The sequence below is a fragment of the Terrapene carolina genome, unplaced genomic scaffold (genome assembly GCF_002925995.2).
Source record: "Terrapene carolina triunguis isolate 2854851 unplaced genomic scaffold, T_m_triunguis-2.0 Scaffold66, whole genome shotgun sequence".
Taxonomy (NCBI): Eukaryota; Metazoa; Chordata; order Testudines; family Emydidae; genus Terrapene; species Terrapene triunguis.
In genome coordinates, this window is record NW_020664417.1 from 70,152,286 (window position 1) to 70,176,489 (window position 24,204).

The 24,204-nt window shown below is 41.4% G+C and overlaps 1 protein-coding gene across 1 annotated transcript in view; it reads left to right on the forward strand.

Annotated features, from left to right (window-relative positions):
• LGI2 (leucine rich repeat LGI family member 2) overlaps positions 1-18,988 on the forward strand; it is a 21,819-nt gene extending 2,831 nt beyond the window's left edge. The window contains exons 3-8 of the mRNA XM_024202193.2: positions 2,389-2,460; positions 5,632-5,703; positions 6,342-6,413; positions 7,580-7,749; positions 13,500-13,664; positions 17,594-18,988. Coding sequence (XP_024057961.1) covers positions 2,389-2,460; positions 5,632-5,703; positions 6,342-6,413; positions 7,580-7,749; positions 13,500-13,664; positions 17,594-18,411 — 1,369 coding nt within the window. The 3' untranslated portion in view covers positions 18,412-18,988. The remainder of the gene's footprint in view (positions 1-2,388; positions 2,461-5,631; positions 5,704-6,341; positions 6,414-7,579; positions 7,750-13,499; positions 13,665-17,593) is intronic.
• Positions 18,989-24,204: the final 5,216 nt, after the last annotated feature.

The following is a 24,204-nucleotide window of genomic DNA, read 5'->3' on the forward strand; positions in this document are numbered from 1 at the left end:
CTTGAGAGCCTGGGGGAAGAGGCGGAGTTGGGGCGGCCAAAATTGTTTTTGCCTTGGGCGGCAAAAATTCTAGAGCCGGCCCTGCCCCCCTTCTTTCCAGCAGCACAATGGAGAGAACACTGGGTAGTGAAGGGAAGACAGGACAAGAAGAGGCCTTCATCCCCTTCAGTGCAGCACCAGGGAGTGCAGCTAGGAAAGGGAGGGGCTGACAGAGCCTAGCACCTTCAATACAGCAGCCCCCTGGCCTTTGTTTTTAGTTAGAAAAATGTATTAACTAACCAGCTGCCACATTTGAAAACACTTGTGTGTGTGGTAAGGGAAAAAACGTGTTTAACATGGTGCTAGTTAACGTGTTTGCTAACACGAAGCTTTTTCTCACTATAGACAAGGCCATAGAGTGCACTCAGGGGAAGGAAAGTCTGGAGGCCTCCAGCCCTTAAGACCTGAGCTCTTCCCTTCATTGAAAGTGTAGAGCAGGGCTGAGATCAGAGCATACTCACAGGGCACTTTCTTGGGCTTCTTTGGGGCTACAGAAGATTTGCCCAAGAGAGCTGGAGTGCAAGTATAACCCACACACCTCCTGGGTGTGGTGTTCTATCCCATCTGTGACCACTTAGGGAGAGATTAATGAGTCTGCTCTACAGCCTTAGCTAAGGGCCATGTAGCTTTTAGCTCATGCAGTAGAGGCTCATGCATTTAGCTCCAGCATTGCCAGGTTTGATTCCTCCCGTTGATGACTGGGTCTGTCGGCATTACAAGTGGGGGCTCATCGGGGATTTCAATTGGGAAGTCTCTGAAGCTCGGGACGCGCATCCTCAGCTACGGCAAGTATGTAACCCACACACCTCCTGGGTGTGGTGTTCTGTCCCATCTAGTGGCACCGAGACCACTTAGAGATAAAATGAGTTAACTCTAGAGCCTTAGCTAAGGGCCATGTGGCTTTCAGCTCATGCAGTAGAGGCTCATGCATTGAGGGCCCAGGTTTGATCCTGCCTGCCGACAACCGGGATCCGTCGCTGTTACACAAGCTCAGCCCCAGTGTCGAGATCCATCCCCCAACCTTCAGAAGCAGTGTGAGGAGTCCAAAGAGAGGAAGGCCAAGGCAAAGGGAGTGAAGACCTGGCCTGCCAGTGATTTGAAGGAGATGGCAGGTAGAGGCCTGTATCCTGAGGGGAGGGCAAAGTGGAAGGGGCTGCCTGTTTATTTTTTTCAGAAGTTGGGGTACAGTGGTGAGATTACCAACAGAGGATATTGCAAAGTGGGGGTATCAGATAGTTCAGTGGGGTAGGAGTAAGAGCCCCAGCATGGTTAGTTTGTTCATGTTATTGGGGAGATCAGAATTGGGGAGGGGTGTCTAAGTGCCATACCAACCACTTATCTTGCCCCCCCAGTCAAATTTTGCCGACTAATGTAATTTATAATTTTGCCTTTCAAACACAGGAATGTGAATGATTCAAGATATGAAGGCAGTAGCTTAAGGTGTGAACTGAAATAACCATTGCTCTTTGCACTCTTTGGTACTGGTTCTTATGTGTTAGTAACCCTGGTAAAATAGCAATATAGGAATTTATTTTAATTGCCATCTCAATCTTTCTCAGATTTCTTTGGGTTAATTTAAAGAGTATTTGTCTAGAATTAGCATGCTGACCTAGGCTTGCAGAGCAAGTTTGCGTTTCATATTCATTAGCTTTCCAAATTAATTTTAGTAAAATGCCTAAACCTATGCAAGAAGAGGATTACTAAGTGGTTATAAGAAGTGATAAATGCAGACATGTTCACTTGTAGCTGCTGGGAGTTCCAGGAGCCCTCGTGAGATTTTAGAAGTAGTCTTTCCTTTGTGTGGGGTTTCCTTTTCATAGACTAACAGGATGAAGAAAGAGCATATTTTTGATCAGATACTTGCATATCCAAGCATTACAGGGCAGATTCTCCACCCCACATTGAGCAGAGCTGTGGCTGGCTGTAGTTCCCTGATCCCCAGCCTCACAGCCATGGCACCAGTTAGAGTTGCTCCTGTCCAGCAGAGAATATAGGGGGAGTTCTCTGCTGACTATCTCTGGCCACTTTAAGGCCACTTTGTACCACTGATGTGGCACAAGGTGGCCTTAGTGCACCAGAAAATCTAGCCCTCTGTGCCTTTCAACCAAGGTGGATGGTACATGTCATGGAGTATACTTTCTAAAGCATGGAAGACATTAATTAGGGGTCAGATTATGCCATTGATTTTTTTAAAGCAGCACTCCACAATATTTTCCACATGCTGTATTGATGGGATAATATGGGCCTGAGTCAGTAAGTTTAGGCTGATGATAGTCAATAAACGTGACTGGCATAATCCTCTGTGTCAGGTTTTCATCGGCTTTCCTAATGGCTGCTCTCCATTTTCAGCTTGCTGAACTCTAACTCATTTACTATCATACGAGATGATGCCTTTGCTGGTCTCTTCCATCTAGAGTACCTGTAAGTTCTATATTTTATGTATTTGTCAGTCTTTTGTAAACCAAGATGTTTTGATGAGTTGCCAAAACTCCTGCCTTGGAGAAACAGTTTTCCCTGTGATTACCAGGGCCAAGGAAAACGGAGGGATTTATGTTCCATTTTCTGTTCAAATGTCTCATACAGCTGCCTACCATTTTTTAGATGTTGCAGAGTATTTTTAAAATATGCCATACATGCTGGAGTGACTCTGTATAGACACAATTCACTGAAATGGGGCTGGTGATCTAGAACTGGTGCTAGATATGCAGGCCAATTCCATCTGTTACATGTAATAGAGGAGTTTGAAATGTCAATCAGTAGATAATGGCTTGCTGACAAGTCCTAGCAGGTGAAGTGCAGAGTATCAGAGTCACTCTCTTTTGTAGCCATGATCCCCTTCTTCTTCATTCTCCCCTTCCACTCTCTCTCTGCAATATCTTTGCCACCCCAGTATTTCATTTATACTTCATCCTTTCTTCTTAGCTCAGTTTACTCCTTCCCTTCATTCTGCTTAATTTCCTCTTTCTTACCACCCTTTCTTTCTCTTTTTTTTTTTAAGTATACTAATTGTATTATCTGGTTATCCTCACTTCACATTCAAAGGGATTTTCAAAGACTCACCTGCTTTCGTATCTCAAATCAGGAGTTAGGTTTTTAGAGTCTGAACACATTCTGGGTACAAGATACTTCCCTCCAATAACTTTTCAGTGTTGAAAGAAACTTCCCCTTTTATAGATTCTCACCATTATATTGCTGCCTGGAGGAGTGTCATGAACGCTAACCTCTGCTAATGCCTTTATATGTCTATAGGCAGTTACTGCTAAACATGCTGCATTCAAAACTAATATTATAGTATGGAGGAGCAGCCAGCAATAGAAGTAACAGATCCGGAAATAGTGGAATATGGCAAACAGCATATGCTGTAATCCATGATTCTACAGCACCTGGATTTTTAAGTGACAGCAGTAATCAGTTTTACAGGTGGAGGCATCAAAATGTAAAAAGCTTGTGGAAGGCAAAAAACAAACAAACAAACTTTCAAATCTGGGTCTGTTGTGGGCTGGCTTCAGCTTCCAAGTAGTGCTCATGAGGAGCCCAAGATACAGCATGTTAGAATAGCCTATGTTTGTAGTGATGGATGCAGTGGGCAGGCCCACATTTGAAAGAAAAGTATGGAGTCTCTTAGGTCTGGTCTATACTACCCGCCTGAATCGGCGGGTAGAAATCGACCTCTCGGGGATCGATTTATCGCGTCCCGTCGGGACGCGACAATCGATCCCCGAATCGGCGCTCTAACTCCACCAGGGGAGGTGGTAGTAAGCGCTGCCGACAAAAAGCCGCAGAAGTCGATTTTGCCGCCGTCCTCACAACGGGGTAAGTCAGCTGTGATACGTCGAATTCAGCTACGCTATTCACGTAGCTGAATTTGCGTATCTTAAATCGACTCCCCCCTGTAGTGTAGATGTAGCCTCAGTCATTTGATCAAATATAGCATTCTATCAAGAAACAGAGACAAATCTAACAAGTCCCCAAGACTGCAACCTGCTTTAACCAATGCCAGACAGATGCTCTCAGCTGAGGCTATGATCAACATCTCTGCCAATTCTTCAAAATGTTTCCTCCTACCAAGAGACCTCACCTCCACCTTTTGTAAATTGAACCTAAGCAGCGATATTTCCTCCACATGAATGCTAAGCAGCATTAATACTCCAGTATTCAGTTTCTCCCAGGCATCAGTAACCAGACCCAGCATAGGGAATAAAGAAACCCCTCTGACAAATGAGAAAGTTTCTTTGTGTACAAAATAAGGGATCAAGGAGGAGGGCAGGCCAGGGAGTATGCACAACAGGTAATGTTGCCAAAAATAACTACATCCTGTCTACACTATTAAGAGCAACATATATATAAATATTGCCAAGACTACTGGGTTATGTTAATTGTGTCTGAATATATAAGCCTAGGAGCTCTGAAAAAGGACTGGGCTAATATACTGTCAGTCATTAGAGAGTGACACTGATAGGTGCATTCTCACTGAAGAGTCCCTTCAGGAGAAGATTCAGCGATGCAGGAATCTATATTTACTGGGCCATGCAGTCACTGAGTCCCAGTCCAGACTTCCCCATCTTGAAACATTGAGTTTAATGGAGGTATGGCTGTTTACACCAACTGAGGAGGCAACAGATCTTGGTAAGGCAGAAAAAACTTTCTGTCTCCTGAAAGGATGAGAAAATAGCTCCAGTTCCCTTGGATATGGTGTATGGGGACAATATGGCCTTTGGGAGTGCACATTGAATTCATGACTAAAGGCAACCTTCTGAAGGAGTAGACTGACTCCTTTCTAATGTCCTTATCTGTGCTCTTGATGTGAAGAGGGGTCCCTGTCACTTCAGGAAGATGAACAGTTACTACAGAGCTGGGCACCACCATATGAACCTAGACAGATAGTGAAGAGCCAAAGACAATATAACTGTTCACAGCAGTTGACTTCGCTCTCTAACCCCCAAACAAAATTATTTCTCCAACACCTTAGTAACTTGAAATGTAGGGAGTCATTCTGCAATTTCCTTGGCCAGTCCTGGTGGTGAACCCACAAGGTGTAGCCCCCAAGGAGACCATAAAGATTTCAGTCCAGATGCTGAAATGTAGGTAGGTTCATTTTATTGTCCTCACCTTTGTCCCACCATTTTCCTATTGCGTCTCTCTGCTGCTATCGGCTCTCTTTGTTGTGTTCTTAACTTACTTTGTCCAAAGGAGCTTACAGTCTATCTTCACACCACCACACATATCAAACGGCATTGCTAAGTGCTGTGGAACCTAGGCCAACTCCCCCTCTCAGGTCTGTCAGTAGAACTCCTCGAGGGATGATTAACTGGTTGGAAAGTGGGGAATAGGGTTATGCACACTGTCCATGCTTTTCTTTCTTCTCTTTTCCCTTACATTCTCTCTCTCTCTCTTGTTCGGACTGTCACCTTTGTCTTCTCTTGTGCTTTGGCCATAAGAGAAAGGAAAAGGGAATGTAAGTAGCTCTACTGATACTTCTTATATATGAGCCTATGTAGATCTTACTAAGTTAGGAGGTGATGGGTTAAAACATACATACTAATATTGTTAATTAAGGTATTTAAAATATATATTTATTATTTTTCTGTATAGATTTATTGAAGGAAACAAAATAGAAACCATTTCAAGAAATGCATTCCGTGGCCTTCGCGATCTGACTCACCTGTAAGTCCTTTAACACTTTTTAGAAGTTGTTTATACATTGCCAGATGTTCCAAAACTCAGGCCTCAAGCACTTCTGTAATTGTTTTTACTATTAATGTTGGAGGCTCTTGCTCCTTTAAAGAAAACTAGTTTTTGTGCTGCCTAGGACATTTCCATCTTAATCTCTGCACATTGGCTAATTCAGACTTTTACAACGTGGCTTCCAGTAAGTTTAAAAATATTCACTGTTCTGACGATACTCCAGGGTTTTCACCTGAGTTACATATACTCACAACCTGAACATGCAACCTTTACTTGTGCAAGCAGTTCTTATTACTAATATCTTGGAATTTTAACTATAATTTAATATGCAGTATCTATTTACTTTTCAGCATTTTATTGCTCGTTTGTGTATTTCATTCCTCTTGGGCAATAAAAACCAATTGACCAATTTCCCTTTTGTTTCTAGTCATCTTCACTTTCTGTTCTCACACATTAGCAAAGATTCACAAGGAAGGTGGAAGCACTGTTTAATTCATTCATGATCCCATTAGTCATGGTCAGTACTAGGACTTAGACAACATCAAATCATTAGCATTATTTAAGTGACGTTAGACTTGATAGGAGTCAAGATAATAAGATCTAACTTTCTTTTCTAGTTCTTTGGCTAATAACAACATTAAAGCTCTGCCAAGGGACATCTTCAGTGATTTAGATTCTCTGATTGAATTGTAAGTAATGAAAATCTTTTTATTAGTTTCCTGTCATTGTGACTCTATTAATCTGTGCTTTAAGTTCCATTTTTTTGGTGTAGCTGAAATCCATGCTAAAATAAATGCTTATTGTGTTGTATTAGCATTCTCATTTTAATATTGTTTGCTCAGTAGGATTAAATTAGACTTCACTTGTTGTTTATCACAATAGTGCACATGACCAGCATTATTACTTATTTTCTGATGTTTCATGAAAATTCTTGAATTGAAGGGGACAGCATCAACTTTAAAATTACAGTTTGTGTTAACATTTTTTTAATCTACTGTTGCTACAAGTAGCCCCTAAAATTACTGTTACTGAAAGAGATTAGATTAAAAAAAATATTTCCCTCCTATTTTTTCATTTTGTATTTGACAGCACTTTGCTCAGGCTGTGTCAATATTTTTCCTGTGGCTAGTCAGTTTCCCCTATTGTTTGCCAGTGTCTGTCACACAGCAGCAAGGGAGAGCAAAATATTTTTTTAAAGTAGGAAAATATGATTGTAAAGCCACAAACATTGTCAAGAGGCTCAGAGACCGGAATTGTACCTGGAACTACAGATACCTTAGTTTCTGGAATTGACTCAACTTCACATTGATGGTGACCCTTTTAAGAATTTAAACACACTGTGAACATTTCAGATGTTTGTGAAATTAGTCTCTGTATGCTCTGTTTCAATGTAACATAGAAACGTCACTGATAAGGCTGTTACTGTCAGCCGCCTGTGTACTGGACTGGTATAGTGAAGCAAAGGAATCGATGAATTTCAGTGAAACTCTGAGACAATGGAAAAGCAGCGGAGTGGGAGGGAGCCTTCTTGTGAGGATTTTTAGTGAATTATAGTTCCAATTCTACTAATGCTTATGAACATGAAACACCTGAATAGATCTGTTCCATGCATAAAGTTACACATGTGCGTGTTTCCAGGATTGGGGCCTGTATTTGTTATAAACAATGTTTCAGTGAAATGCAAAGAACAATAGAGTTAGGATAATAGATGGAAAATATTTTCCATCTTCTGTCAGAATCAATTTAAAACAATTCAGCTATTTTTGAATTAAGTATGTCAAGGTGCTAACAATTCTGCAGTTTTCATATCACTACCAACCATTTCAAATATGTTTATTTCTGTGTGTTTTTTTAGAGATTTAAGGGGAAATAAATTTGAGTGTGACTGCAAAGCCAAGTGGTTGTTTTTGTGGTTAAAGATGACAAATTCCACTGTTTCTGATGTCCTGTGTATTGGTCCAGCAGAATACCAGGATAAGAAGTTAAATGATGTCACAAGTTTTGATTATGAATGCACCACTACAGGTATTCAGAATATATATTTCTAAGCACACTACAAATTATTAAAGATTAGAAATTTAGATTAACCCCATATTACTATGTCAGCATGATTTGGGGGGAGGGAGAAGAGGGTTCTATATACAGCACTTCAGAATAACAGAACAAGCCTAACTATTGAGAAGATGATATTTAAAAGTCAAAGGAAGTAGATGAGATTTAATTTGGATTAAGTAATAAAAGGGACAAGAGCTAAGATTTTCAAATTCCATAATGTTTCATCATGACTCTGTGACTCAACTTTCAGTCACAGATCTTTTGCTGTTGTCTGAAATAAGGCCGTATATCTATGTCAGAAGAACTTCCTGAAATCAATCTACATTTCGCAGAATGCTAAATGATACCGCTGTATCTATTGTCTTCGTTCACTAGGCCACAGCTTAGTAGCACTGTAACAAGTATGTGGCAGCAGTGTTTCCAGCAATTAATTATGCAGACCCATAATAATGGAGAGAAATATTGGATAATATTAGTGCTGCATGGCTTAGGAACCTGGTATTTGTTTTATATTAGATAGTAAAAAGCATTCTCTAGGATGTGGAGACAAACTTGCATGAAGTTCTGATCGTCAGAAGATGATTACAAACCAAACATAACAATCAGTTATCTGTGTTTGAATACAATCGTACTATATTAAGAATATTAGCCACTAATGTTCAGTTGTTCTTGTATATGAGGAGAGCAAATTGTACCTGAAAGAAGTTGGTCCAATAAAAGATATTATCTTACTTGCCTTATATCTCTCACCTGAAGGTATGGCAGTCATATTAATGGTATTTGAGTTCTCATCTCTTCAAAAGCAAGCTGTCAAGAATGAGATAGAGCTCTTAAAATCTTGTGTAAGAGACAACATAAAAGTTGATTGCCAGTATTGTAAAGATAAACTTCCAAGCCCAGGTATGAAATATAACCCAAGCACCATATATAAAAAGTAAAAAGAATAAACTCTAAGTTAAAGCCCCAATGTATGTCAGGAGAAGCAGCAGAAGTGAAAGATGATAATTCCTTGTGTAGACAAATTGATGTCAAAAACAGAAGACAGAAATTGCTGGGAACCGTACCAGAAATCTCCATTACTGTGTCTGCTGATCCACAATGATGCAAAAACATAAAGTTTAATTTACCTCAATCTGCATTCATTAAAAGGTTACTCTTGCACAAGCACTGGCATAGTGCTGTGTAAACTTTGACAGCCAGATCCTCAGAGCTGCCCCGATTTACAGCAGCTAAGGATTTGATTTAGATCTACTCTCTCTGTAAATGTATGACAGTATATGTGTAACTGTGCAGTTGTCATAGGCAAAATTCAATCCTGCTGTTACTTCACTGTCCTGATGTAAATGAAGTTACACTCTGGATAAATCTGACCCCATATACTCTAGGGATTATGTAAGAAACTAGGGTTTTACGTGGTGTAATGACTGACTGCTTGCATACTTGTGCAACTGCAGTCAGAGAAGCGTTGAGGCAGCGTAGTATAGGATATTTTCAAACCCAGCCAGTCAGTTGCTAGCTGATCTGAACAAAGAAGAGCGTGTCACTGGTGTAGTTAGCAACATGCCTTCCAGTTTTTTTAATAACAGCATGAGAGCAAATTGTAGAAAAGTTGGAGCTGTGACTTAGGGCCTTCTTAAAAGATGTTTGGAGGGGAACAGTCTTTATGAGGCCACGGCACACCTGGTGGCTGAGCTTTGTGACTTTGTCCTCACCCACAACCATTTCAGATTTGGGGACAATTTATAGCTTCAAGTCAGCGGCACTGTTATGGGTACCCGCATGGCCCCACAGTATGCCAACATTTTTATGGCTGACTTAGAACAACGCTTCCTCAGCTCAAGGAAGTGCACCATATCCACCCTGACTGAATTGGCCCTGTCAACACTAGTTCTCCACTTGTAAGGTAACTCCCTTCTCTTCATGTGCCAATATATTTATGTCTGTATCTGTAATTTTTACTCCATGTATCTGAATAAAGTGGGTTTTTTTTTTTACCCACAGAAGTTTATGCCCAAATAAATCTGTTAGTCTTTAAGGTGCCACCAGACTCCTTGTAGTCTTTATGAAGAAACAGTTTCTGGAATAGAGAAAAAATGCTTCAGGGAGTGCACCATCGCTGACGCAACACAGTGCCCAAGTGTGGAATTAAAAACTACCCACTTCTGAGCTCTAATCCCTACTCTGCCCTTGACTCTGTTGGTGGCATCAGGCAAATCACAGCCTGTCTGCTCTTACTTTCCCTAGCTGTAAAGTGGGAATTGGGGCTTGTCTAGAGTAGAAAGTTATTCCAAAATAAGGCAGAGTGGGAATTTAAAAAGGCAGCGTCTATTATGGAATAGCTCCCTGTTATTCTCTGGAATAAAAGTGCCTTTTTCTAGTTTCTTAATCCATTTCCAAAGTGTGTTAAGCAAGATCAGGAAAAGGCATTTGTCTGCCCGAATAAGAGTGTCCACACAGGGAGCAGTTGCAGAATAGCTTGTTCAATCTTAGCTCTTCTGTTCAATTTCCCCTTATTTGGTCTGTGAAGATTAACATTAACTCACTAATTAATTAGTACAGTGATTTGAAGCTGTAAAGCAGTATATACTGTAAGTGCTAAATGTATTCTTCTCCTACTCACTGAAGGACAGATGGTTATTCTGCTTTTTGTTCCTATCCCTCAGTATAAGTCACTTTCACAGAGTTGTTCACATTAATCTTCAATATCATCTTTCCCTCCCTTATCATGCATAGTTTACTAGACCTTTCAATGTGTTATATTCTTCAGTGTTCCACATCAAGTATTACATGGATAATACGGGTAATTTTCAAAATACCTTTGATTTCAATAGGAATTTGTTTAGTAAGATTTACATCTCAGTGGCTCCATTGACATACCAGACCTGGTGAACTGAAGAACAGTAACGAATCAAAGGGATGCTATAAAACTGAAAAACACTTTTTAACACACTCGGTTATTAAAACTGAAAGAATTTTAACAATCTAATGTTACTTTTAACCATTTTATCACTGTTTAGTTTTTGCATGTCTCACAGTTTGGACAATAAACATAGATTAATCTATTTCACTTTTGTTTCTAGTCCATTATACTTTCACGTTCTCCAACAATGGCACAGGGCTAAAGGGGCTTGGTTGCAAACACGGCAAAGCAATGTTTGTTTATTTTTAAAAACTCTTTCCGGGTTTTGTTAAACCTTATTTTTATAAGGCCTCTTTGACTCTAAGGCCCTTTTACATTGCTCTGGGAGCACAGTAGGGCCTTAAAGTGGGTGCACATCTGGCAACATAAAGAGACCTTAAAGTGGGCCTGTTTACATGGGGATAATCTGGAAAACTAATCCAAATTAACTAAAGGTGCTAAATTAAAGTGGACTAATTAAACTATATTAAACTCCTGTGTGGACGTTTTCATTCAGAATTAAACTTTATTCAGTTTAGCATAATGTAATTAATTTAAAAGAAACCAAATTATGGTCTCTTTAATTCTGAATGAGGTTGTCCACACAGAGGTTTCTCTCCAGTTGGGAAGCAGCTGATGAGATACAGGTACACTGGCCTCTTCCTTCTTAAAGGGCCAGCGCCATGCTGTGACACACCCACTTTTAATATACACCGCTACCTCGATATAACGCGACCCGATATAACACGAATTTGGATATAACGCGGTAAAGCGGTGCTCCGGGGGGGCAGGGCTGCACACTCTGGTGGATCAAAGCAAGTTCAATATAACGCAGGGTTTCACCTATAACGTGGTAAGATTTTTTTGGCTCCCGAGGACAGCGTTATATCGAGGTAGAGGTGTATGTTTATCAGTAACAGCTAGAGTCACTGTTCCATCCTTAACTACATTTTTATGCTTTCATTTATTTTTACTCTCCATATATTTTACCTACCAATTTTCTCCAGTCCTTTAATTTTTCAAAAGGAATTGACGATAACAACACTCTTGCTTTCTAAATGTAATTGCTTTCACACCAGCATCATTGATATTATCAGCACAAATACACCCGGTTTTGGAAACAGGATCTGCTATTTCAGTGAAGCAGGAGAACTTGCCACAAAAACTTATGCTTTGCTTTTGGTAGTCACCAGAAGACTGGTGGCTATTCTCTTTTTTAGCTGTAGAGTGGTAGATTTTCTGTTTGTTTAATTGTAGCTATCTAGTCCTACCTCCTGCAGCATGATTCCACAAAGGTGGGCCTTTCAAGTATGCATAGATGTAAAATCCAACTTTTGGAAGCAATTAATAATTACTTTGGAGGGGAAATAAGGACATGACTTTAACCACCACTGAAGTGCACAGAACTGGGCAAGAGTTTTTAATGGGTCAGAGTGAGGACATGATTAAAATGTTGCTAACATTCATGGGCCATCAGGCCCTTCCTGAATATGAAAAGTTAGCATGCACAGCATGGCCCAGGGAGTCTAGTCTGTAAGGGTGTCTGTGGGTCTGAGATGAATCTTCATCTTAATGAAAGACTCATCTTCTCCCACAAATATATTTTCCCCTCCTTGTAGACAGGGTTTGTGTCACCCAAACTAGACCTGAACTCTGTTCATGCTGCTCTTTATTGACCAACTGGTGTCATCCTAAGTCTCCTTCTCTCATAATAGTCCCCTGCTCTGACCTGCCAAGCTACTGTTGCAACAGAACAAGTGTGAGATTCAGACCTGAGTCTGCTGCTGGGCAACATATAAAATGAGCTCTAGGCTCAAGTGAATTTTACAATAAAATTGACACACAGGCTGGGATTTTCAACAGAGACTTAGGGAAGCATGTGGAAGTTGGACTTTCCACACTTAGGTCCTTTGGAAGCCTCAGCCTCAGCTGCACCCTAGGTTTTCCACTAGATTATAACATTAAGGTAGGTCAAATTTTAAACCTAAAATACTTGACAGTGTCCCTTTAAATGATACTTTTATTCAGTTTTTTTTAATTAAAAGTTCCCCTAGGTATACTTGGTCCTGCCTCGGCACAAGGGGCTGGACTAGATGACCTTTCGAGACCTCTTCCTGCCATATATTTCTGTCATTGCAGGGATGGGGTAGCTGAGATGGGGTTATCCCAAGGAATTCACTTTGTCTGCTTTAATTGGAAATGTGCAGAAATGTCTATGTTGAATAAATAAACGGTTGCAAATGGAGACTATGGGCTCAATTTCAACTTCAGATACACATGTGCAATAACGAGATTTTTTTAAGATGTGGTGCGTAGCAATAAGTGACCAAAAGTTACTGTTGAACGTGGAGTTTTGGTTTTTTGGGTGAAATCCTGACTCTGTTGAAATAAATGGCAAAATTCCTGTGACGTCAGTGGTGCCATGATTTCACACTTTACATTCTACTCATAGACATTTAGTACAATTTCTAGCTTTCTTTCTAGGCAAGTCAGTGGTCTGATTTCACAGATATCACGCAAGATCGAATGCAGATTTTGCAGCTAACACCAATGACATGTCTTGATCTTCTTGTGAATTGAATTTTGGAAGGGAAATTTAAACTGCACAGAGCAGCAAACTATTCTCCCTATTGCTGCATGCCTAATTGTTACTCAGTGACACTCCTTGTGTTAGGGCTGTTACAAGCTTAATCCTAAATTCAGAGTTCTTGTTCCTAAAATAGTTTCCAATAGTACTGATTAGAAAACAGGAACCATGTGTCAACTATTTTGTGTTTAAAACATGGGATTTATTGTAATTTTTTTAAATGTCTCTTTCTAGATTTTGTTGTTCATCAGATTTTGCCATACCACTCAGTTTCAGTGGATACATTCAACTCTAAGAACGATGTGTATGTAGCCATTGCACAGCCTAGCATGGAGAACTGCATGGTACTGGAATGGGATCACATTGAAATGAATTTCAGAAGTTATGACAACATCACAGGTACACATATGAATATATCGGATTTAGACATGAAGTGGTGGTATCATCAGAGTGTAATGGGAGAAGGGAAGAGTTGGAATATGGAATTCACTGATACATCATGGAGTGGCCACTTGATGCTATATCCTCTTATCATTCCACCATTGTTGAACCCCCACATTGAAGTCAATGGACCAAGGCCATAATGTGGACTAGATTGCTTAGAGAGCCATATCGTTCTAGTAGGATACAGCTCTTACCATAACAGAGTACACAAGCTTGGCATTTGTCTCTGTGATATTTAGCCTTCAGCAAAGCACAGGATAGACATGGGTGGGTTCTGCTCCTGTAAATTGTTCTTCATGAGTGGGCCCTTCTATCCCTGCAAGCCCCTCTAAAGTTAGCTGGGCCTCCACACAGGGGTTGCCCTTGTGGAACAGCTTGCAAGCTTGTGTACAGGAACATGGGAACTGCCATGTTCAATAAGACCTGAGGTCTATCTAGTCTAGTATCCTGTCTCGGACAGTGGCCAGCACTAAATGCTTCAGATGATGGTATAAGGGCCCTGCAGTAGGCAGATTATGTAGGCACAATATTAGTATAACTTTTGAAGTACTTATCCATTCTAATAGAATTAATTTTATCCAAAAAGTGTGAAATCCCAAACGGATCTCTTGATGCACTATCTGGCTTTTCCACGTACAGTTCATCTAGAAGATTAACATTAGGGTTCAGTTGGCATCATGTGCTCAAGAAAGTTCATCTTGCCTTCATGCTGACCTTCAAATGTACAAACTACTACATGGCAAAATAAATGCAGTGCAACACCACTGAAATCAATGGGACTGCACAGGTGTAAGGAAGAGCAGTATTTTGACAAATTTGAATTAGTTTTCTTTATGTTTACTCCTGGGGGAATTTTGTGCCACTGTGTGCGTGCATAATTCAGGGCTGTGCATATTAAATTTTTTTTTGCAGAAAATAGCTTCTGCCAGAAAGTTGCTGCAGAGGGCGCTGTGGTGCTAGAACTGAGCAGCCACTCCTGACCAGCTAGGGAAGAGAGAGAGCCTATAGTGCAGGGGTGGGCAAACTTTTTTGGCCTGAGGGCCACATCTGGCTATGGAAATTGTATGGTAGGTCATGAATGCTCACGAAATTGGGGGTGGGGGTGAGGGCTCCGGCTGGGGGTGCGGGCTCTGGTGTGGGGCCAGAAACGAGGAGTTCGGGGTGTGGGTGGGGGGAGCTCAGGGCTGGGGATTGGGATTCGGGAGGAGGTGTGGGCTCCGGCTGGAGGTGCGAGCTCTGGGGTGGGGCCAGGGATGAAGGGTTTGGGGTGCAGGAGGGGGCTGTGGGCTGGGGGTGGAGCAGAGGGGTTCAGAGTATGGGAGGGGGCTCCGGACTAAGGCATGGGGTTGTGGTGTGGGAGGGGGTACAGGCTCTGGGCTGGGGGTGCAGGTTCCAGGGTGGGGCCAGAAATGAGGGGTTCAGAGTGTGGGAGGGGGCTCCGGGCTGGGGCTGAGAGGTTGGGCTCCGGGCTGGGGCTGGAGTGTGTGTGGTGGGGTCAGGGCTCTGGCTGGGGGTGCAGGCTCTGGGGTGGGGTTGGGGATGAGGGGTTTGGGTTTCAAGCAGGTGCTCTGGGCTGGGACCGAGGGGTTCAGATGGTGGGAGGGGGATCAGGGCTGGGGCAGGGGGTTGAGGCACCGGAGGAGGTCGGGGTGCAGGCTCCAGGCAGCACTTAACCTCAAGCAGCTCCTAGAAGCAGTGGCATGTCCCCCCTCTGGCTCCTACATGGAGGTGTGGCACTGACCAGGCGGCTCTGCGCGCTGCCCCGTCCACAGGTGCCGCCCCTGCAGCTCCCATTGGCTGCAGTTCCTGGCCAATGGAAACTGCAGAGCCGGAGCTTGGGGCAGGGGCAGCATGCGGAACCCCCTGGCTGCCCCTATGTGTAGGACCTGGAGTGGGGACATGCTGCTGCTTCTGGGAGCCAGCTGGAGTGCTGGAGCGGGGCAAGCCCTCTACCCTGCTCCCTGACAGGAGCTCGAGGGCTAGATTAAAAGGTCTGATGGGCTGGACACGGCCCACGGGCCGTAGTTTGCTCACCCCTGCTGTAGTGCCTTCTTCACAGGACCTGTTGTGCCAGGTCAGGAGATAGGTGATATGGGGAGACAGACAGCATGGGGCTGCTGGGGGGGTCAGACAGGGGCTCATTAGAGCTAGTGGGGGAGGACAGACTGGGGCAGGGGCTGAATGGGAGTGGAGGCGCAGGGGACAGGGGAAGGGAGTGCAGGGCCACATAGGGACAGCAAGGTGCCTGAGTGGGGGCACAGAGACACATGAGGACGGGGCAGATGTGCCTGACTGAGTGGGAGAGACTAGGGGTCAGCCAGGGTCTGCATGCTGGAAGCTCACTAAGAATCCCTCCCCACCTCCCAAAACCTGTTCCATATTTTTCCCACCCAAACCCAACAACCCTCCAAGTTCACACCCAGGCTCCTTCCAGCAATTACTTCCCTCTCCCTCAGCTCCTCTGTTACCCCTGATTCCCCCTGCACTGCTTCTGAGGGGTGTGAGAAATATGGTTCTGTATTGTAGTTTAAATGAATTATTACTCAGATTTCTGTATTAATATGCCTAGTAAGGAATCTATTTGTCAAAAAACATTTCCTGAATCTTTTTTGTTTTCTGTATTGTTACAGACATACTTGCTGACAGGTATTTGAAATAAATTACTAAAATAATTGAAACTGGTATGATTCTATTGTGTTATTTTGACAAATAAAATATGCAGAATTTTGCAGAATATTAAAATATTATGCACAGAATTTTTAATTTTTTGGCACATAATTTTTTCAAATTTTTGGTGCAGAATTCCCCCTGGAGTATATGTTGCTGTTGCAGAAGTAAAATATTTCCTTTTAGAGAGGATGTGGGGGAATTCTCTTCAAAGTTATCTTATAGCTTTATACAATATGTACAGAAATATATTGAGGTCGAATATAAGTGATTATGTTTTGCTGACTTTACAGTTTTGGGGGAATAAGGGATTTCACAAGAAAAAAATAGATTAGGAGTAGCAGCATAAGGAGACAAGGTACAAAGGGCACGTGTTAACCTATCACAAAGCAGTGTTCCTACCTACCTACCTCAATTTCACAATGTTAAAATAGGGCTTCAGAATACACATGCTCACACTCCAAATGTGCACATTTCAAAGACTTCATGTCATTGGACCAACTGGCTTCATTGTGCTGAAGTGACAGGCCTTGAAACAACAGCGCTGTTTCAGGAATGCAGATTTGGCGCATTACAGGTGAATAGTAACCCAAGAAGAATGGAAAGCTGATTTAAGAATTTAGGGTTGCCCCATTTGGCCTGAACGGCTAGTCAGAATTCAGGGCCTTGCCAGGGTGATTCCATTTGGATGAGAAATCAGCGATATGCGTCAGGTGTGTTCTTGGTGTACTTTTGTTTATTCACAAAAAATGTACACAGAGGAGACAGAGGAAACAAACAGCAGGCAGTTTCCTTGCTCAGAAATCCCCAAGTCTGCCACTTCAGCGAATTCTGTGCCCAAGAAACTATCTTTATGCTTCCTCTCAGGGTCACTATCACAATTCCTTCTACTAGCTTTCCCCCTCCAATATACATAGCCAGCAACCAATATCTTAGCTCCTGAAGCCAAGGGTTTCACTGCTTGAAAACCCTGCTGTTCCTTAACATCTGAAGTGGTCTTTCCTCACTTGTTGTTGGATCAAAAAATGTGATATGCCTCATGCAGTATGATTGAAAGCACTGTGTCATGCTGCCATGTAGAATATGAAAAGAAACTGGCAGCAATGAAGACAACAAAATGAGGGATAAAGGAAGAGGGAACTTAGTAAATCTCTCTCTTTGTTTGAGTGGTTGAATTGTACTGTACTAGTATTTTTTGCTTTTTGTTTGAGCAACAGGTCAGTCCATTGTGGGATGCAAAGCAATCCTGATCGATGACCAGGTCTTTGTGGTGGTGGCACAGCTCTTCGGTGGCTCACACATCTACAAGTATGATGAAAGCTGGACAAAGTTTGTCAAATTCCAGGACATAGAAGTGTCTCGAATTTCCAAGCCAAATGATATAGAGCTGTTTCAGATAGACAGCGAAAAGTTTTTTGTCATAGCAGATAGCTCTAAAGCTGGTCTGTCAACCGTTTATAAATGGAATAACAAAGGATTCTACTCTTACCAGTCCCTGCATGAGTGGTTCAGGGACACAGATGCTGAGTTTGTTGATATAGATGGAAAATCTCATTTAATCCTGTCAAGCCGCTCACAAGTTCCCATTATACTTCAGTGGAACAAAAATTCAAAAAAGTTTGTCCCACACAGTGAAATCCCCAACATGGAGGATGTATTGGCTGTGAAGAGCTTCAGGATGCAAAACAGCCTGTACATTACGCTCACAAGGTTTATTGGTGACTCCAGAGTCATGAAGTGGAATAGCAAGCAGTTTGTGGAGATACAGGCTCTCCCGTCTCGAGGGGCAATGACACTGCAGCCTTTCTCCTTTAAGAATAATCACTACCTAGCTCTAGGAAGTGACTACACCTTCTCCCAGATATACCAGTGGGATAACGAGAAGAACCTCTTTAGAATATTTAAAGAAATCTATGTGCAGGCACCTCGCTCTTTCACAGCTGTGTCAACGGATCGAAGAGATTTTTTCTTTGCTTCCAGTTTTAAAGGAAACACACAGATATTTGAACATATAATTGTTGACTTGAGTTTATGAAGGCTGTTGGAGTGAATCTCATGTACAATGAGACATTTTCACTTATCAGAAACAACAACAAAAAGACAGATTATTCATCTCCAAAAATAGGGCGCACTTGTGGAACTAGTAATAAGTTTTCTGAACTTTTAGAATTTGCATATTAACCAGGGATTGCAATGACTTGGTTAACTGCATGACATGTCCATTTTACCATTTTTAAAGACATTTTAAAACCTTTAATTATTCAGAGGAGTGTGCAATGGATTAGGATTAATTCTGATATCTAAGACAGCTATGTGAATTTTACCTAAGAAATTGAATTAGATTGGACACCTCATAGAAACAAGAGAGGAGAAAAACCAATGTCAAACATGGAAACTATTCTTTCCTCTAAACCTAACATTTCAGTAATGATACTTAAGAGTAAAGTCAACTGCACATATTTGTTGATGAATTGTATAAATTGACATCAACCTTCAAAAACATTTTTTGGTCATCTTGGTTCCTTGTGATTGATGGGCAGCATCTCTTTGTTCTTTATAATAAAACAAAGGTCATTGTTTTAATTCATATTGATACTAGATGAGAGGGAAAGTTAAAAATTGTTTGACATCTTCCTGTTGATTTCAGAGAGAAAGCATGGATTAAAAAAAAAATCACTGTGGGTGACTGGATGGCAATGAAATAAAGGGCCTTTCGCTTCTAGATAATGGGTTCCCAACAGCTTCAGGTCAATAGTGACTGAAAGTGGCTGATAGTTGTTTCCTGGCATATCTGAACTCAGCTGGTCTTAGTTCAATTTGTAGCTCATAAGTATCTGTTTCACAAATACAAACGCTCTAACTGGCACTAACTCACACCTCTACTGGCAGTCTCAGTAGTGTGCCAAGGATTTTAATGAGTATGGAAACTGAACTACTCTCTCACCCTTAGGCCTGGTTTACACTACAAGGTTAAGATGGCCTAAATTATACAACTCCAGCAACGTGAATAATGTAGCTGGAGTCAACATAGCTTAGGTCGACTTATTGCTGTGTCTACACCACGCTGGGTCGACGGGAGAAACTCTCACATCGACTTACCTTATGCTTCTTGTTCCGGTGGAGTACTGGAGTCGACGGGAGAGTGATCTGCAGTCGATTTAGCGGGTCTTCACTAGACCCATTAAATCAACCTCCGGTGGATCGATCGCCGCAGCGTCGATCCCTGGTAAGTGCAGACATACCATTAGAGGAGGTCCTGCTTAACCTAGATTGAAGCATACTTATGGGTCAGTGCAGGGAAGCCTGTATTGGTGTTGCCAGTGCTGGAGCTGTTCCATACATAACGAGAGTATTTCATTTCATAAAGTTCTTCATCTCCTAAATTAGATTTCTGAAAACTGCAAGGTGTATTTTGGGTGATCCTCCCACCATGTGAAAGCCATAGTCTCCTCTGGTATGACCATGTCCACTGAAGTCAATGGAGTTGTAGCTGCCTCAGATTAGTGCTAATGTTAGCAATAAAAGTACAGTGCTAGCTAAGAATTTTCACTTAGATCACCCCACACTATCCAACTGACAAAAGGCTCTGGGAGCTCTATTGGATACAGAACCAAACCATATTTAGCAGTCTTTTAAACTCATTTTTGGGTGAATGCAGGCTATAATCCTTATTCATCATCACAAATAGGTCAGTCGTTCCATGCATAGTTACTCTTCCAAGATGACAGAGAGGGACTGTGCGTTCAGTCACATGAACAGAGCCTTATGGTGGAGGGCTGTCTCTCTACATGCTTTTGAGACAGTTGTATTATAGCAGAGTCCTTCTCTGACTCATCACTACAAATGTCACTTTACATTTTCATCTTGGATTCACATATTAAATTTTCTACTTTATCATGAGACTTTTTGCTGCATGCTATGCAATTTATAAGGCTTTGTAAAGTAAGCTGAACAAATGAAACAGGTCAATATCCTTCCCCAGGCAAGGTTATCACAGCCTCGCTGCTCTGACTGAGCCTAACATTTCTCATCCTGGATAAGTAGCAACATGCCCAGTTATTACAAATGTAAATGTCTCTTGCTGACTCCTGGTTTAAAGATGCCCAGCATGTAAGCAATACCGCATGAGCGGATTAGGATGTGACAACTCCTCTCCTTGAAATAATAATCCATCCATGACCTGAAGCGCCATTGCTTTCATCGAAAATGTTCTAGATCATATGAAATCAAAACATTACTGGCCTGCCAAAAAAATAGTTCATATTATTGACATTTGTAAATTTCATTTAAGAATATTTTCCACTTAGCTGATAATCCCAGGTTTTATTTTATCTAAATATAAAAGATGTGGAGAGGCTTTAAGTGATCCTGTCTTCTGAGGTACTGCGCTCCGACTGCATGGTGCTAATGGTCCTCAATTCCCATTGATTTCAGTCAGAGCTGAGGATTGTATGATTGGGCCTTTCGTTGCTAAAGGCAGATCTTTTGTAGTTGTATTAATAGCTCTTCTAGGACTAAACTAATAGGTCCTATGTGACTAAGATATGATAACCACATGGCTGACAGCCAACCACATTTCTTCCATTATTCCAGCTTGCTTTATGAAGCCTTATCGATTAAAGATGTATCTGTACTGGTACAGCCACAATGTAGATGGCTCTTTAAATTTGGGAGCTGTCAGAAAACATTGTACACAATGTAGCTGCTCTACTATATGTATCTAGTATGAAAATGTAAATACATTTTTGTTTTCTGCCCAAGAGGATCATTTCCCAGTGTGCTAACTCTTTCTTTCAGGGATCATTGCCAGTATTGTATACATAACCAGCCTTTTTGACCACGGTCCGTATCACGCATTTGGGAAGAACCATAAATGAGAAAACTTACAGGCAATAAAAATGAATCCTGAAACCCACAACCTGATTTTAAGAGAGATGATGGTGGTCAGGAATTCTCCCCCTCCCCCCCCCAATGGCAAGAGACTATATCTTTTTTTGGGGTGGGGGGAGTGGGGTGTACTTACTTGTGGGTAAGGAAGAGGATTTCACGCTCAGTTATCAGGGTCAGTGAAATTAACATTGTCCTATTATTACAACCATGGCTACAGAGACAAAGTGATCTACAGAGGCTAGCTCATTCCCATGGGACCCGAAGAATGATGAAAACAGATTATTTGGGTAGACTGATGTTTCTGCTGAATAGGTTGGTTGCCCAGAGAGCTGAGATCATCATCCCTTTCACAGCTTCTGCAGTGAGTGTGTAGTTGGAAGGTGGCCTACCTTTTCTGTTGAATAGTGTCCAAAGGTGGAGTGAGATCAAAGGAACTAGGAGGGAGGTTGAAGGGAAATAAGTGAATGAAGAAAAGGGATCACATTAAGCCTCCCATTGTTAAATAAATTAATATCTGGGAAGGATCCTTGAAATTCCTAGTCTCCACTGTTCCTGCTCTAAGGAGCTGATCTGTAACACAACCGTTAAAAACTGAAATGAAAAAAGGGAGTAAAAGGAGGTGTTGGATTTTGTTGTGAAAGTAACCAAGCGTCTAAAACATAAAATGCAAAACTTCAATAAAATAAACTGCAAGTTTTCTTCTGTCTATCCAAATACAGCTACTATATTATCTCCATTGCCTATATTCTGTAATATAACTTTGTTTTTTGAGTAGTAAATAAATTACACATACCCCATCATTTCACTGAGACTATCAGAAACATCGGGAAAGTACAAGGACACTGGCAAAGGATAACACAGCATACCATTTGGTACAGTTTTTATGTATTTTAAAATGCATAAACTTATGTAAAATGCAGTAATTTATATAAAATACATTTAATACGGTATGCAGGCTACAATGGAAGAGCATTTTAAGGCTGTATATACATTTAGCTCTTTTTGGTAAGGAGATAATGACAATCTGTGCTACTAATACACATATGTACTCTTTAATTATATGAATAAAAAGTAATTAATGAGACAAATAATGATGCACTTTGTATGTTAAAATGACGGGGGTTTTGCTCAGAAAGTTGAAGCACCCAGTATGAGGTGGTGAGGTAACGATGTCCCAGCTTGATTTTCCAAGGAATATTTCCAACAAAACACTGGAGTTCTTCAGGCTTAAGTGATAATAGAGCCCACATCTTGTAGGCCTGGATGGAGCCCTACGCATGGCTAAAAGTATGAACCGCAGTAAGGCTGTGAACCAAAGTAGGCCTTGTTAGAATAGTAAGCACTAGGTACCAGCTAACAAACCTAAACATATTCCTAAGAGAATGGTACAGGAACACACAGCCCCTTGCAAGATAAAGATGGAATGATAGGATAATGGATGAGGCTGTTTTGTTTGACTATCAGATACAAGGTACAAGGATGGCAACTGATAACATCTGAAATGTAATACATAACTTGTTTGTATCAATGTAGAAAAGGAGAGTGGTAGGAGGGGCAGCTTTATATTGGCCTAGGAGTCAATACTGCGTTGATTGAGCTGATACATTGTTACCAACATACATGGGTTAGTGTACATGTGACTGGCTGGATGGGGTACTGAGACTGTGCCTTATTGACAATAAACCTGGCCGAGCCTTAGCCACAGAACTGAGCCTGTGGTCTTTCTTTATGATTAATGTCGTTAGCTGAATCCGCAATCTATGCCAGTGCAGAAACACCAGAGCTCCAGCAAGACAGCATGGGAGTGACATCCTACATGTGTGATTCAGTAACCTCAACTCTCCTCGTGTCAGCTGCAGAGCAAAGAATCTTTTGTCTGTTCTCTACTACTAACAAACATTAAGGACAAGCCAGTCCTTGTGTCCATATGTGCAGCTGGTCCACAATGACAACGTACTAATGAGTAAACTGAGTGTGTGCTAAAAGAACCATGGGAAAGGGCTGAGAAATTGACACGGACCCAGAAGCCAGTAGCTCTTTAAATAAAGATTTGCTTCTTGCTTATGTCTGCATGAAAGCACGGTGCTAAGAAGCATGTAACAGACCCTGCATTAGAGTCTTATTAAGGGAGGCATGTTGACCAGATGATAGGTAGTAGCTATGGCTCCCAAAAGTAATGGTGGAAACGCTACCACTTAAAATATTTAAAACAAGAATGGAGAAAGCAATATATCTTGTACCATCAAGGGGACACACTAGCTGACCTAACAAATCTTTTCCATCTCTGATTTCTATTATTCACTCTGTGCAGAAAGACCCAGTGTTGTATTTTGGCTGCAGTAATGAAAAATGAGTAGACTTAAGGTGCTTTCTTTATTCAGCTCTCTTGTTCTCTCTCTCATCTTGCTGTTCTCTTGTTCCTTCACACGCTTTCCTCACACCCACCCTAGTGTTATCACATGTATATTGCAGCTACTATTTCCTGATCAATTCAGTTAGCATTAAATGTAACTCCTCTTCTGTCTTTAAAAAAATCAAAAAAATCTGAACTTTCAAACTGTAAAATAGTTAAGTAGACTTTATACATTTATAATTAAGAGGTATAGTAGTAATCAAACTCTAAAATAACCTTATGGGTGTTTGTATCTGAAATTGACTCTTTCTTATGACTTGCTGAATTTTATTATATTCTTTTAAATTATTTGGATATAACAAGAATAAATGTTGGAATGTCATCATTAAATACATCATATCCAAAAACCTGACCATTTTTCTGAGGCAACTCTAGAGACACTCTGTCTCTCCCCCCACCCCCTTCAGTTTTTCAAACATAGCTCAATTTGCTTTAGGATTATGTAGGTAAGGATGTGGGGACTAGAACTTAGCACTGTAGAGGCTGGGACAGCTGACATTCCCACAGTGGCCCCAGGAGCTCATA